The 16,969-nt window shown below is 43.6% G+C and overlaps 1 protein-coding gene across 2 annotated transcripts in view; it reads left to right on the top strand.

The window, feature by feature from the left end:
* The window catches only part of nrxn1a (neurexin 1a), a 1,876,664-nt gene that overhangs the window by 716,000 nt on the left and 1,143,695 nt on the right, over positions 1–16,969 (top strand). For both annotated transcript variants that reach the window (XM_078229844.1, XM_078229842.1), the window contains one exon: positions 9,588–9,889. In XM_078229844.1, coding sequence (XP_078085970.1) covers positions 9,588–9,889 — 302 coding nt within the window. The remainder of the gene's footprint in view (positions 1–9,587; positions 9,890–16,969) is intronic.

Here is a 16,969-nt window from a genome sequence, read left to right as displayed (position 1 = left end):
TTACTTCATCTGTGAGTTGAAATAAAAGACAAAAATAATGTCAAGGCTCTTCCATATGCATATTTAATATTTAAATTTTCATTGCTTGAAGGCAACACAAACAAAATATTGCAAAGATGACATGGTTATGCACCGAATTAAAAAGCTGAGCACGTTTTATGGTAATCAAATGGTGCAATTACCAGAAAATCTGAGCATAATTTTGTATGGAATGGTGTTGCTTTTGGGTTTGTCTTATTTATAGAAACTGTTGACCATTAAAACAGTGAATATATAAAAGTTGAGTATGTCAACTGTAATAGTTCTTTGTTCTGTCTGGGATGTATTTATTATAGCCTGAGGTGAATTTTCACTTTAACCTTTGGACAGAGAAAAGACAATAGCTTGATTTACACAGTATCCAATGTTTGTTTATAACGAAAAACATGACTGAAGAGAGGTGTAAAATGGTTGTCCAATCTGCTTCTGCTTGTTTTCTGAAAGGAGCATTCAACGCAGTTCAACAGGCTGATAATCAGCTCGGAAATCCTTCCACCACTTCCCCCACTATTCCCCAAAGGGTAAAAAAGCAGTATGTGTGTGGAGATACGCAAGCAACAACTGCCGAGGTGTGTGATATATTTGACCACACTGTAAGCTACTACATTCAATATTGCAGCTGAAAGTGGAAGGATGATCCTTTGCATTTTCACTTATATCTCAATACTTTTGGGAAAAAAACTGTCCACTTAGTGATGTCCTTCAGTCCTCACTTGCCTTTGTGCATTAAAACTACTAAACATAGAAGTAACCTAAGAGGAGACATTTTCTATTTGGCAGTGATGACTTCACAAAAACATATAGGATGGAATTTTGAGCCCGCTGTCAGTATAAACAGCGACACCCAAAATCTCGCAAGAATCGGAAAATGAAATCCTCGCTGTCAGGTTGTAGGGGCAGCTGTAGGGCATGTGCAATGTGGAAGGACATGCGGAGTCCAGGCTATGAGGGATATCCGGGATATTATCATGGGTGGCTGGCTGTTCAGGATCTGCTGTCCATGAAAGCTGGGGGAATGAAAGTTAAAGTTAAGGATCAGGTTGAATACAATTTGGAGACTTGAAATAAATCAGATTATCCTTGCCTGCCACAGGAGGAAGCCACTTCCCTAATAACATCCCTGCTGTTTCCTTAATTAGTCAATTATGCCCATTAAATTAGTAATGTAATCCATGATTCTGCCACAGATAGCCACCCACTGATTAACCTTTGGAAGCTGAGCCCCCAAGCAATAATTCCATGACTTGCACTCACCTATCGATAAGAGAGAGGTGACACAGTTATGGCCCCAGTACAAAGGGCAAAGGTTACAAAGCTCAGCAGGCAGCCCAGAAATGTTCAGTATTATAGAACATAGAACAGTACAGCACAGAACAGGCCCTTCGGCCCACGATGTTGTGCCGAGCTTTGTCTGAAACCCAGATCAAGCTATTTCCTCCCTATCAGCCCGAAGTACTCCATGTGCCTATCCAATAGCTTCTTAAATGTTCCTAAAGTTTCTGACTCCACTATCCCTGCAGGCAGTCCATTCCACACCCCAACCACTCTCTGAGTAAAAAACCTACCTCGGACATCCTTCCTATATCTCCCACCATGAACCCTATAGTTATGCCCCCTAGTTACCGCTCCAGTCACCCGAGGAAATAGTATTGTGGCAGCATTTCAGCCCCCCTGGGAAGTCAGCACACAGGTCAATCTACGTATGTGCCCTCAGTCCTCTCCCTTGGTCCTGAAGGCCACTAAGGCTATCCAAGGTAGATGAACATCTGTCATGCGGAGTTGGAAGAGGCATATATGGGGACATGTCCACTGCATGAGAGAATAAGAGAGTGTAGCTCATTGGAAAGGTGCTCACATAGGGGAATGTGCACAGGTGGACGTCTCATGTCTTGGTAAGGCAATGGGTTAGGGTTCTGACAGGGCTCTTTGTTGCTCACAGATGTTTCCTCCCTTTTAGTTTTGGAGTGTGAGGATGATGGAGCTATTGGAGTTGCCTATGCTATTGATTGCAGTGGAACAGGAAAGAGGACGTCAGTATATGGTTGCACGTGGACAGGACCAGTGCTCTCCAGAGAAGTGGATGGCATGGCTCGCTGAGTTACAGGGGGTAGGCAGGGCCAGTGCCCTGCAGAGGAGGGCGTGGCAGGAATCACAGAGTTTCCGGGGACAGGAGGGGTGGCAGGGCCTGCTGAGTTATCGAGGTAGGGCCTCATACTGAGGTGAATCAGAGGAGTATGATATGCCTCCAGGTGACAGATATCCAGTGCTGGAGACGACTGCGTCTATCCTAAAGCACTGAGGACAATCTTTGCCAGGTCATGCAGCAGTTGGCTCCATATGGGCTGGAAGATCACCCATTGCCTGTGGCCCTGAAGATACTGGCGGTTCACTCCAGGTCTACACGTCTGACCTCTGCGGCATCTTCGAGCCCTTGCTGGCTATGGGAGGAGTATTCAAGGAAGTTCAATGGGCTGACAATCAGCTCGGAAATCCTTCCACCACATCCCCCACTTTTCCCAAAGGGTAATAACCAGTATGGGGGTTATTTTACCATCGCATTGCTCCCGTTTTCAGAAGCGACATGGTGGCAAAGTCGGGCATAAAGCGCTTAGCGCGATTGATGCCAGTTTTTGCGACCGGCGCCATTTTACAAGCACCGGGTTTCCAGCGCAGTTAGGCTCTCGCTGGAAATGGGCAAGAGGCAGGTTAGTGCAAGGAAATTTATTTTAATGCTGTTTTACATCTGCTTAGTGAGCCCGGCGCTCAATCATCCAGGCCCGCTCCCCCTTAATGCCCCAGGGAGCAGTCGGCTTGGCCTCGCCGGTGGTACCGGAGGCCATTGAGGCCTCCCAAGGGGGCGAAGTGCCTTGGGCAGTGCCAGACTGACAGTGCCACCTGGGCAATGCCCACCAGGCAGTGTCAAGGGACGGGGCTAAAGGGGGAGGGGCCAGTGAGGCCAGGGCTAGTAGGAGTGGGGCCAGTGGGGGAGGAGTTAATGTGGGGGAGTGGCTAATGGGGGAAGGGACTAATGGGGGGAGGGAGCCCGGTGCTACTCTGCAGGGATCGGTGGGGGGGAGGGAGGGAGAGGGGGCCCGATGCCACTCTGCAGTGATCGGTGGGGGGAGGGCAGCAGGTCCTCGATCGGTGGGGGAGGGTGGTGGGTTTGAGATCGGTGGTGGAGGGTAGGTCCGCGATCAATCTGGGTGGTGTGGGGGGTCAGCGGGGGCTGCCCCTCAGGCCGCCGGCCCCCACGATTGCAGGAGGGGGAGCTGCGTCAGGCAGCCTGCACTGGCAGGAGCCTGACAGCTCCCTCTTTTCTGTCAGACCCCTGTCACTGCTAATATGCATGTACAGCATCAGAGGCCTGCACTTACGCGCTACCTCCCTCTGCAGGATTTCAGGCCCACTTAGCCCTGCCCACAGGCTTCTGCAATGAGCAACAGACTTGCTCAAAATTTTGCAGGCAGAGTGCGTATGGGGTGGCCTGAAAACCTGCCCAAAAGACGGATCTGAAACTCTTCCAGTTTCAAGTCTGCCCAGCATTTCAAAAAAAAATGGTAAAATCGCTCCCTATGATTGTGAAGGTACACTAACAACATCTGCCTAGGTGTGTGGAATAAGTTGACATGCCGACTGAAATCCGTTGAAATTATGTGGAGCCAAAAAAGTTAATGGCGTGCCAGTAGATATTTTCACATCATGTTTGCAAAGTGTTCCAAGCAGCACAATGATATTTATCTTCTCAGCTCACATTTATGAGTGTGTTACACAGATACAAGTTTATTAATACTGTGCATTTAACCATTTCAAAATTTTAATTTTTTTTAGTACTGTTAAGCGCAAAGGGTCACACAATGGCAAAATGAGAACTGTATGGTATTGAAAACTTCTCAGGATAAGAGAAACAATCAAAGACATCTTTCTTAACGAGAAGCATGAAAAAACTATTATAGGAGTAACCATTGCCTTTGTACCTTAGTTGCCATGATATGGTGTTAATCATAACTCAGTGACCGCATTCCTTACACCCAAAGTGATTAGAAAATAATTTCACATTCTATGAGAACCCCTGTCAATAATAGATAATGTAGACATCAATTAAGAGCATGAGTTGAACAAGTATAAGTGGCACAAAACTAAAAAAAAGTTTAAATATAAAAATTGCACATAGAAACAAGTCAAAACAAGTGATGAGCATAAGAAATGATGAACATTCGAAATAAACACCAACTACAGTGAGAGAAGATAAGTCCTTGCTGCCCTTTTCCTCTGCAAGAAGCAAGCATGCGCAAAGGGCCTCAGGTCTCCCAGGCAGCTTGGTAGTTCCTCAATAACTCTGTGGACCTAAGGGCCAAATGGCAAATTCCAGATGGTCTCTGACAGTAGCTCTTAAATGGCTTTTAATTAGCTTATCTGGCTACCCATTGCTTGCAGGCAGGTAACCCTGATGCCTGCCTAACCACCTCTGACAAAGTTGCCCAGTGACGGGATAGTGCTTTCACACTGGCTGTTGGTTCAAATATTCCACACCTGCCCACCTTCATGCTCACCTTTGGGGTCCTAAATATTCAACCAAAAGGCAAAATTTTACAACCCCTCCTGCTGATGGGATCTTCTGATTCCACCAAAGTCAATGGACTACTGAACAGCTGGCTGCATTCTCCTGCCCCACCCCACCATAACAGGGCTGTAAAATTCCACCCAAGGTGTTCAAGTGATCAAAATGTGTTTGAAATTTTGTTTTCCCATAAGCCTGATTCTGCTACAAATGGAGAAAATAAGATCCAATTCATTTTCCCCATGTCTGTGTGGGTTTCCTCCAGCTGCTCCGGATTCCTCCCACAGTCCAAAGATGTGCAGGTTAGATGGATTGGCCATGCTATATTGCCCCTTAGTGTCCCAAGATGTATTGGTTAGCTGTATTAGCCAGGGGAAATGTGCAGAGTTACGGGGATAGGGCAGGGGAGAGGGCCTGGGTAAAATATTCTGCCAGCGAGTGCAGCCTTGATGGGCTCACTGGCCTCTTCTGCACTGTAGGGATTCTTTGCTACTAATAAAACCTCCTTTGGAATGTCTGTTAAATAGCTACATACCTGTCACTGTGACATTTCATACCCAAACTGCAGAAGACTGAACTACCTTGTTCCATAGAATCCATAGAATCCCTCCAGTGCAGAAGGAGGCCATTCGGCCCATCGAGTCTGCACCGACCACAATCCCACCCAGGCCCTACCCCCACATATTTACCCACTAATCCCTCTAACCTACGCATTTTAGGATTCTAAGGGGCAATTTTTAACCTGGCCAATCAACCTAACCCGCACATCTTTGGACTATCGGAGGAAACCGGAGCACCCGGAGGAAACCCACACAGACACGAGGAGAACGTGCAAACTCCACACAGACAGTGACCTGAGCCGGGAATCAAACCCAGGACCCTGGAGCTGTGAAGCAGCAGTGCTAACCACTGTGCTACCGTGCCGCCCCTTTTCTCCTTTAGGAAAATAGTTTAGTTTCAAAAATAGATTTAAAAAATACAGACGAAAGGTATAAGACCTCTTTAACTTTTCTTAATTTAAAAAATATATGTCCATTGAGCATTAGTTTTATTGCAATCACTACACTATCCTGAATTTGTAATTGTATTACTGAAAAGAAGCGAGTTACATTGAACAGTTGCTCACTCTGTGTATGTACAAGGGATTGAGGGGGTGGGGGTGTGGAGGGTGGACATTAGCTGATAAATTATAAAAGAGGGCTTTAGTTAGTTAACATTTGTCAGTGTGGATTCAAATCCAAAACTGGTTTCTGACACAATTCATGCATAAGCCTATTTAAAATGGGCAATTACCTCTGAAAGGGAGATTGAATTCACTTCTGGAAAATTGCTGCAAAAGATGCGTATACTGTCTAAAATGAGTCGCATGCAGACTCTCAGGTTCTCTGTGAACATACCCGTTTGATTGATGAAGGCAAGGAGGAAAATTCTCTTCCTTATGAATGAGAGGAAGATTCACATGTTTTGTATTCACCATCATGGAGTGAGGTTGCTGAGATCATCAACTCTCAGATCTGAGTGCCTGCAGCTTTTCGAATTAATGCTTACAGTCAATGAGTCAGTCAGTTCTTGAAGACAATCACCTGAGGTATAACTCAGTGGGTTAGGGTCAAGTACATGTCAAGGTACTACTATCCAAAGGACCTTAATTTATACACATTCATGAGGGAACTGTTTAAAGTTTAAAAGTTTTAAGTTTATTAGTGTCACAAGTTGGTTTGCATTAACACTACAATTAAGTTACAATGAAAATCCCTAGTCCAGCACCTGTTTGGGCACACTGAGGGAGAATTTAGCATGGCCAATTTACCTAACCAGCATATCTTTCAGACTGTGGGAGGAAAGTGGAGCACCCAGAGGAAATCCACTCAGACATGAGGAGACCAGGCAGACTCCGCACAGACGGTGACCCAAGCTGGGAATCAAACCCAGGTCCCTGGTGCTGTAAGACTGCAGTGCTAACCACTCTGCCATCGTGCTACAATGTCTGCTTCCAGCAGATACCTTGCCACTGAAAAGAAATCCAGAATTAAAACGATAGCTAATATGAATGGGCTGGTTAGTCAAATTGATTGGTTTTGATGACCCTGTCATCCACTTCCCTCCAGTTGTGGTGGGTAACAATCAGGGACAACATTAGGAATTTGCAACCAGTATAATTCCATAGGGCATGGAGGCAGTTATGGGACCCAAACAGATCGAGTATCAGCGCCACACCATCATGCAAGATATTGGGGTGAATTTTGCACCAAGCCTCAGGAACCCGATGTCAGAGCATCCCGATGGCAAAGTCATTTTCAGGTCATGAACCCTTTCGAGTAGGGGCTGCACCTTCCATGAGCCAATCAATTAGTAGGTTTCCTCCACATTTGCCTTGCATCTCGGGTTGACGAGCAGCTTATGGATCCAGAAACTGCAAACAGCATGACCCACTTCAAGGAAGGCCAGTAGCCCATGCTGTGGATGGCATTTAATTTAGGCAATAGGGACCTCACCCACCACTTGGAGAGCGGACGAGAACCCTTCATCTTATCCTTCAGGGAAAGCATGTTGCATTAGTGCCTGTTATGTAGCCAGCAGGATCAAGGACCCTGGAAATGGAAATTTCATCTCCAAGAGTGGTCAGGCAATCAGAGGCTGGCAGCTCCTGTGCCATCTGCACCACCGCAGTGGTAGTTGTTTGCAATGCACCCACCAGAAGTCCAAGATCAGCCAACCACCCAGTGAGAGCAGGATAGGCATCACAAGGAAGCTGGGGGAACAGAAGAACGGGCATATAGTGGTTTTCAGTGGGCTCTCCTCCTCTGGTTCCTTGAGAGCAGACCCACCCTGATCTGTCCTGAAGCTGGAAATTTTGAACTTCCTGCATGGCGAGATCCCACTTGCCATTGGGTGCACATCAGCAGTGGCCGGATCGAGATTTAATGGGCATTAAGTGAAAGCCATCCAGGAGTCTGCCTGCCATGGACTTAATTGGGGCAGAAGTGGAAAGGCAGCAAGTCCACTACCTTCCACCTTCCCACCCAATTAAATTCCTCCCACAACCATCAAAGCCACCTTGGAAGTGGCATTAAGTTCTGTCCACTGTAATTAAGACTTATTACATTGGTTAAAAATTCAGTTAGACCATAATGCACCAGCCCTAGCTTTGTACTTATCCACTGATTACCCACTAAGCCTTTTAAATAGTCACTTCACAGCCCTCCATGGATTTCAATGCAGAGTAAATGTTTGAGTTACAAGTGGAGCAAAGCTTGTGGTGGAGTATGGCAAATCTCATGGCAATTTCAGGATTTCTGAATTTATCTGTGCTTGTGTGGACTCTGGGAGTTGCTATCTGGAATTGGTATTCAAGAAATGGGTGTGAAAATTAAGAACACACTGTTTGCTGATGTGGAACTTCTCATTTGGAGGCCGTATGATAAAGGAAATGTATGGCCATCAACATTTTAGTGCTAAGACCACATCACAGAGTGGTTAAACAGGAAATGAAAACAATCACTTTCTCATGCTCTGAACAATCTGAAATGTGACACTCTGACAGGAAATTCCTACCTAGGGTATATAAAAAAGTCAAAGACTCTGAGATCTTGATCTCCTCTGAAGCAGATCAGGAGGCCATTTGTTTACAATGGTCAGACTGTACCATTTGGATTTTGTTGTTTTGGAATAGTTGATGTGTACATTGCAGATGTTTCCCACAGGGCAAGTAAATGATCCTCATGTCAGAATACCCAAAATTCTGTCTCACTCGCAAAAAGAAGTAGGGTAAATTTTACAGCTTCCTGCTGGCATATTTGAAGGCAAAGGGCACATTAAATAAAATGGATGTCAATGCTCCACCTCCCTGCCCATTCCCGGCCTGTACCCCATATTAAGGTGGGCTGATAAGGAGTCAGGTGATTCACCAACCCTTCAACATATAGATGCCCTTAAGTGGAAAATTAACTGCATTCCGCACAACCACAACTTTTCAGAGAAAGGCAGGGCATGACAAACAGCCTGCCAGCTTTCACTGCACGAACTTCTGATGGCCAAGAGGTAGGGGTATCTCCTACAAGAGATCCCCAGTGCCCATTGGGGTCACACCCAGATGCTACTCCCCTTTGCTGCTCCACCCCAGACTTTTTATCCTGAGCACCCCCCTGCACCCCCAAATGCCCTTGCTGGAGTCTCCCCAGCTGTTCTTGCCAAAAATCCCCCGACCTATCAATTATATATTCAAATGGTTGCACAGTTACTTTACGAGCTGATCACATGATTTGATGGTGCTGTCATTGGAGTGTTTCACAGGCTCCTGCTTTTAGTTTCAGTTTGTACTCTGTACAGGGAAAAAGTTCCCAGAACAAACCTGTTGTATGTTAGTTTGAACCTACGTGTTCAAGCCACAGCATTTTCTTTTTGTTAAAACCCACAACCTCTAATGTAATTAGGGCATTACATTACTCAAGTCCTAGATCTATCTTAACTTCTTCCTCAGGACTGCTTGTAGTCCCAGCAGTGGCTATTACTCTCTTTTGGTGTTGCTGGGACTACAGAATTGCTGGCCAATAAAATTGCTCTGCAGCTCTCTGGAGCTGGGCTTCCTTTCCCTGAGGGGTTGGAAATCCGTTCTGATCCACTTAAGGCAGCCCCCAGTGTTATGGAGCAGCAGGATTTCTGGGTGATGAGGTGCCGACAGACATTCATTTGAGGGGTTGGGTAATTTCTCCCCCCATTAAATCCACTCCCATCTGAGAATTGGAATTTTGTTTATCTACGTAAAGGATCTTGGCTTTGAAATTCGTTTAAGCATCAGAAGATAACTGTTTTCTATTCTAAGGTTTTGGATATGCATTGATTAATTTTAATGGTCTGCATTGCTTTTCATCAGAGACATATTTTTGTGTAATGAGAAATTGTATTACTTTTTGCATGTATTTGCTTTTTAATATTTGTGAAGAAATTGTGGTATTGTAACCACTTTTGATCCCTTTTTTCTGTTTTCCAGGAAGAGAAGAATATGTTGCAACATTTAAAGGATCAGAATACTTCTGCTATGATTTATCACAGAACCCAATCCAGAGTAGCAGCGATGAAATAACATTATCATTCAGAACCCTTCAAAGGAATGGTCTGATGCTTCATACAGGGAAATCTGCAGATTATGTAAATCTGGCTTTGAAAGATGGTGCTGTCTCACTGGTCATTAATTTGGGGTCAGGAGCCTTTGAAGCTTTGGTGGAACCTGTGAATGGAAAATTTAATGACAATGCCTGGCATGATGTGAAAGTAACCCGGAACCTCCGTCAGGTAACAGTACAAAGGATGATGTGGAAAATGTGGGACCTGTTTCTTAATCATGTATGGAGAAAAAGTAGTTTTAATGCACACAGTTACAAATTAATCATTACAAATTAGACATGATTAAATTATTTCCTTTTGAGTTGGAAATAAATTGGATTTGACAAATTTAGATCATTGATATTGCTTTATAATACCTGAGCAAATGCAGATCCAGAGCTATGTTTTAGGGATTAGAACAACAGTGGGGTTTTCGAAAGAATTAGCATCATAGCTAGTCATGAGATATATTACATTTACATATATTTGATAATTAAAGTTTTGGATGTCCATCTGTAAAACAGAAAAATGCATAAAATCTATGACCTTTAACAATAGTCCCAAATGCATGTTTTTGATCAATGATATCAGACAGATAGACTTCGGCTTTATCATCTGGTTTATGATCATGGATAAAATTATCTTGTTGGCGGAACAGTCAATATGTTGTGAAATTTAAGCAACTTACCAGCTATTGTACTGGAACAAGTACAGAGGAGCAATTTTAACTATACCTGCCTGGTGGAAACCAAGAGATATGGTAGTACATTACATGACTTTACCTACCTTGGAGCTATTGGATGTCAACCATTTCAAATGCAGTCTGCATGGACATCAACTGAGAGCTGACGAGGTACTTCTTTGCTTTATGCATGCTGCGTCCCAATGACAACATTAGGACCTAACTGCAATTTTAACTGGATGATCTGAATGATAAAACGAGTGAAGACAATTATTAGGGGAGCATGTTCAAGAGTGCTATAGGTATAAATCCTGGGAAATCTAACCTGTCCATATTGGCAGCTGTAGTTACAATAGGAAAAAAAATAGAATGCTCTTAAGAAAAATAATATGAATTGACTCTGTTCCTACTGTGACTGAGACAAGAAAGGTAAACTTTTAGAGGAAAGCATCCTTTGACATTTCCATTAACTCAAATATGGCCGCAAGACCATCTGCACATTAATAATTCAAATCACTTTCACCTAAGCAACCTGAAACAAAGATCAGATGGCAAGTCAAGATTTTTGACAGTGAAGTTCCGAAAAAAAAATGTCAAGAAGGATGCTCTGATCATAAAGGTACTCCAAGAGGATCAAGTCATGATGTGACTATCTGAATAACAAGTCCTAAAGAAGATCTCTTAAAGAAGGAGAGAAAGAAGTAACTTGCATTTATATCACGCCTTTTTCAAACTCAGGAGATCCAAAAACATTTTACAGCCAATGAAACACTTTGGAAGTGTCATCACTGTTGTAATGAGGTAAAGGTAAAGTACATTTAAAGTAAATTTAAATGGATTGACAACTGGAACCTGTATTTTTGGCAGTCAACTAAAGAGATATAAAGGGTTGAATTTCCGGGTTCCTCCCACAAGCGGGATCTTCCGGTCCCCCAATATAGTGTTGACATTTGTAGGACTGGAAGATCCCACTGCCGACCAACGGCAAGCTGCCTCCGCTGGAAAACACGTTGTGGATGGGGGAGGGTGGAAAATCCAGCCCGAAGACGACTTGAAAGCAGCTCAGAGACAGTGCAAAATAGGTGTCAGTAAGTGGGAACAACTTAGTCAAGATTAGACAGAATGGTGAGAAGCCAGCCATGAAGGTCTCTGCCACTGTGAGATGTGTTACATGGCTGATGCTGAATGTTATCATGAGATGAGGAAGTTTCTCTTGAAAAATCAATACTTCCCATCAGGATCCACTGTTCAGCTGAGAGCAATCATTCTGAACATATCTAGATCTCGTCAATCATTAAATAACTCACTGCAAAAAATGAGGTGAAAATGTGGCTGCCTTTTCCAATATTGAAAGACGTACAACCAATTCTGCACAAATACACTTGGTTAAATACATTTAAAATACAAAGTAAGGCCCAGGCTTTTCCTCCCAGGTAGATGTGCAGAGACGGGAAGATTTTGGATCTTTTGTCTGGGTGGGCTGGTCATCTGGGAAGAACTAAGAGGATGTTGAGTGCGAAGGCAGACACTGCGGAAGTCCTGCCCTGGAGCTCCGGTCCCATGGTCAAAGTTTAAAATAAAGATTAAAACCTGAAATATCCCCCAGCTCCCCTGAAATATCCCCTGCAGCCCCCACACAATCCCAAGCCTGTCAATGTCAACGTATGTCACCCCATGCCCCCCACCTTCACGGATCCCCCTCCCCCATAACCCTTTAAACCATCAATGCCAACCTATGCCCCTTCACTCACCTTCATGGTCCTTATAAGTCGCTATGCCAACCCATGCCCCCATCCTTTGCCCTTACGCTGATCATGCTAACTCATGGACAGGCCTCCACACTATTCATCTCCTAAGGTGTAAGGCACCTTCTTACATTTAATAATGCTTCCAAGTTTTGTTTGACATTGACAGACATTGAAATGGTGCCCTGTATACCAAAGTCTAGGGCACTAAGGAAAAGCAAGAGTCCCATTACTGACCCCTTGGGAACTCGACTAAATACCTTCCTGCGGGCCGAAAAACATCCATTAACCTCTGTCTCATGTCATTCATCCAATTTCTTATCCAGTTAAGTACAGTACATTTTATTCCACAAGTTATAATATTGTTCACAAGTGTATTGTGCAGCACTGCATCAGATGCCTTTTGAAACTCCATGTACACCACACAAACAGCATTACCATCATCAACCTTCTCTGTTACCTCTTGAAAAAACTCCAGCAAATTAGTTAAACATGATTTTCCATTAAGAAATCCATGCTAGCCTTCTTTAATTATTTGACTTTTGTCCATGTGACTATTAGATATTGTCCTGAAATATTGTTTCTAGAAGTTTGCCCATCACCGAACTTAAATTCACTGGCTGTGGATGTTGAACTAATCTCTGCACACTTTTTTGAACAAAAGTGTAATGTCTGTTATTCTCCAGATCCTTGTGTCTAAGGATAACTGAAAAATCATGACCAGTGCCGTTGCAATTTCCACTAATTTCCCTCAGTATCCTTGGATGCATCTAATTTGGTCCTGCTTCCTGAACAACTTAATATATAAATAACTCATCCAATACTCCTCCTTATAAAAATTTTAAACCATTCTAATGTCTGACTTGGTTTCTTGTTCACCATGGCTTGGGTATCATCTTCCTCCTTGTTAAAAGCAGATGCATTCATTTAATACCTCAACTATGCCCTTTGCCTCCACATATAAATTCATTTTTGCCTTTAACTGCCCCAACTCTTCCTTTACCACTTTTTTATTGTTTATCTGATGATAGAAGATTTTAGGATTCACTTTTATGATTTCAGCCAGTTTCTTTTCATATCACCTCTTGTCTTATCTTATTTGCTTTTCCACCTCCCCTCTAAATCTTTCATATTCAGCCTGTTTCTCATTTGTGGGTGTTCTATCACTCCAATAGCTACGTAGCCTCTGAGCAATGCCTCATTTTGTACCCTTAACTGAGAGCCCAGACAGCTATTAAAATAAAAAACATCTTCTCCCCAGAGGTAACGGTTCTCTGATCTCTGCTGTCAAGTTCACAATGTTTGTTAACGCACGTTACTTGGTTTTGAGGTTTATGGTTTGTCATCTTTCAAAGGGGCTTGCATGATTGACACTTTTATTAGCTTGGTCCAGATTTTTTTCGAGCAGGAAGTTTTTAAAATACACTTTCTCTTATCTGCTATGGTGTTCATTGGGTCTAGAAAGTGCACAGTGGCTCAATGGGCATGGAAGTGTCAAAGCTTGTCATGTGGGCATGTGGAGCCTAAGGGACTGAGTAGAAGGCAGCGCTTGCCATAGGGGGCATGAGGGGCCTGTGGGTTGGTTGGAACGGCAGAGATTGGCATAGGTAGCATAAGGGGATTAGGGAATGGGTGGGGGGGCATGAAGTGGCATGGTTGGGCACGGGGGGGATATTGGACAGGGCTGTGAGAGGTGAGGGCTGGAGGATCTTTGTTATTTTCACTGGCACAAAGTCAGCTGGCCCCACTCCAGATCACACTCGACCCGCAGTGATGAAGATCCAGCCTTTGCTGGCACTTTCACCCGAGGAAAGCAGCTGATCCAGGAATTTTCCTGCCTCCGCTTAGCCACCTCAAGGATGAAAATCCAGGCATTTCTCTCGATTCCCACATGCCTACCAGTTTAATTTAAGCCCACCCAATAGCACTAGCAAAATGCCCACAAATGTCTCTAGTTAAGTGCAACACATCCAGCCTGTACAGGTCCCATCATTCTCAGAGCTGGTCCCAATGTCCCAAAAATCTAAAGCCCTCCCTCCTGTCCCATCTTTCCAGCCAGACATTCATTTGCGTTATCCTCCTTTTCTAAACACATTTGTGCGTGATACTGGCAGGTCCTGCTTACTAATTTTCTGCATAGACCCCTAAATTTTGACTGCATAACCACATTCCTTTTTCTGTTCTTGTCATTTGTACCAATGTGTACTGTAATTGCTGGAGGTTCACCCTCCTCCTTCAGCTTGCTCTGCAGCCATTCAATGACATCCTTTGATCCTGGCACCAAGGAGGCAACACACCATCATGGATTCACATCTGCCGATGCAGAACTACCTATCTATTCGTCTTACATTAGTGAGAAAAGATCGTAGATTGGAAGAAAATTAGTGAGAAAGGATCATAGATCGGAAGAAAATTAGTGAGAAAGGATCGTAAATGGGATTATCAAGATGTAGAATTAGTTTGGGTGATGCTAAAAAAACAGCAAGGGGCAGCAAACATTGATAGGAGTTGTTTATAGGCCATCAAACAGTAGTAGTAATGTGGGGTATTATATACATGAGGAAACTAGAGGATCATGGAGTGCTTCAATCTACATATAAATTGGATAAGTAAATTTAATAGCACTAATGCTGTGCAGGATGAATTTCTGGAATGGTTTTCTAGAACAGTATGTTGAGAAACCAACTAGAAACTGGCTATTTTATATTTGGTAGCGTGCAATGAGGAAGGGCTAATTAATAAACTCATTTGCATATGCAGAGTTTTACATTAAGTTTGAAAATGATGTAGTTCAATATAAAGCTGGGTGTTACATCAAACAAAGGAAACAGTGAAGATCTGAGAGAAAAATTGGCCGTAGTAGCTTGGGAAAATACATTAAAAGATATGTTGATAGGCAGGCAATGGCTCGCATTAAAAGGATTAAATGTGGCTTGCAGCAAACTTACATTGAGGCAGTCTCAGAATAAGAGGTAGATCATTTGGGACTGAGATGAGGAGGAATTTCTTCACTCAGAGGATGGTGAACCTTTGGATTTCTGTACCCTAGAGTGGTAGAGTGGAGGCTCTGTCATTGAGTATATGCAAGACAAAAATTGATAGATTTCTATATATTAAAGGTATCCATGGATATGGGAATAGGGCAGGAAAATGGCATTGAGATAGAAGATCAGCAACAATCTAGTCAAGTGGTGGACCAGGCTGAGGGATTGAATAGCCCACTGCTGCTCCTATTTCCTTTGTGTCATTGAATCACCTATCACAATTGCTCTTCCAGTCTTCCTTGTGCTCTCCTGTATAGCTGAGATACCCATGCTGCCATGGAGCTAGCTCTGGCTACACTCCCCAAACGAAAAAACACACACTCAGTAGTACTCTGGTTGGACAGCAGGATGCAGTCAGGGAACTCCTGCACTTCTTGCCTGTTTCTGCTTGTGCCCATTCGCCTCACAGACTGAATTCTTAAGTCATGGAGTTACCACATCAATAAATGTGCTATACGCATACCTCTCAACCTCACAGATGCACCACAATGATGCCAACTGCAACTCAAGTTCCAAAATCAGGAACTCAAGCTGGTACAACTGATGATACTTGCTGCACAAATGGTTATCCAGGATATGGGAAATGCATTGTAGAGGTTGGAACAGCCCTGCCATTCCTTTATAAAGTCATAGAGTCGTAGAGCTTTACAGCACAGTGAGAGGCCCTTCGGCTCATTGTGTCTGCGCCAGCCATCAGCACCTATACATTCTAATCCCATTTTCCAGCACTTGGTCTGTAGCCTTGTATGCTATGGCATTTTAAGTGTTCATTTGAATGCTTCTTAAATGTTGTAAGGTTCCCACATCTACCACCCTCTCAGATAGTGAGTTCCAGATTCCCACCACCCTCAGGATAAATAGGTTTTTCCTCAAATCCCCTCAAAATCTCCTGCCCATGACTTGAAACCTATGCCCCCTGATTATTGATCCTCTACTGAGGGGAAAAGTTTCTTCCCATTTACCCTATCTATGTCTCTCATAATTTCATGCACTTCAATCAGGTACCCTCTCATCCTTCTCTGCTCTAAGGAAAACAACCTCAGTCTAACAAACCTCTCTTCATAGCTGAAATGCTCCATCCCAGGCAACATTCTGGCAGATCTCCTCTGCACCCTTTCTAGTGCTATCACATACTTCCTATAGCGTAGCGAACAGAACTCCACACAGTACTCTAGTTGTGGCCTAACCAGTGTTTCATACAGCTCCAACATAACCTCCCTGCTTATATATTCTGTGCCTCAGCTAATAAAGCCAAGTATCCCATATGTCTTCGTAACCACCTTATCTACCTGCCCTGCTGCTTTCAGGAATCGTCGGACCTACACCCCAAGATCCCTCTGGTTCTCTGTACTTTCCAGCATCTTGTCATTCATCGTCTATTCCCTTTCCTTGTGAGTCCTTTCACAATGCACCACCACACACTTTTCAGGTTTAAATTCTATTTGCCACTGTTCTGCCCCATCTGTCCAACCGTCTATATCACCCTGTTAATTAATAACCTCTTTGCTGCTAATAAGCCTTATTACTGTGATAAACATTACCACTGCTAAAAAAACCTTTACCAATATTAATAAACCATACAACTATAAATAAATCTTACCAATATTGATACTTAATACATCTTAGTAGTAGTAATGAAGCTTACTAAAAAAGAAAGATAAGACTCACCAGTATCACGTATAGGTATGACAACTATTGCAGTACCACTTGGGCATGTAGAGGATTAGATGAAGAGAGAAACTGCAAGAATGGGAGAGAGAAAGGCCTTGTTATACCCACAAAAAGGGTTCTGGAGCCC

Source organism: Mustelus asterias, chromosome 15, assembly GCF_964213995.1.
Source record: "Mustelus asterias chromosome 15, sMusAst1.hap1.1, whole genome shotgun sequence".
In the NCBI taxonomy this organism is placed as follows: domain Eukaryota; kingdom Metazoa; phylum Chordata; class Chondrichthyes; order Carcharhiniformes; family Triakidae; genus Mustelus; species Mustelus asterias.
This window is presented reverse-complemented; position numbering and strand designations above follow the sequence as displayed.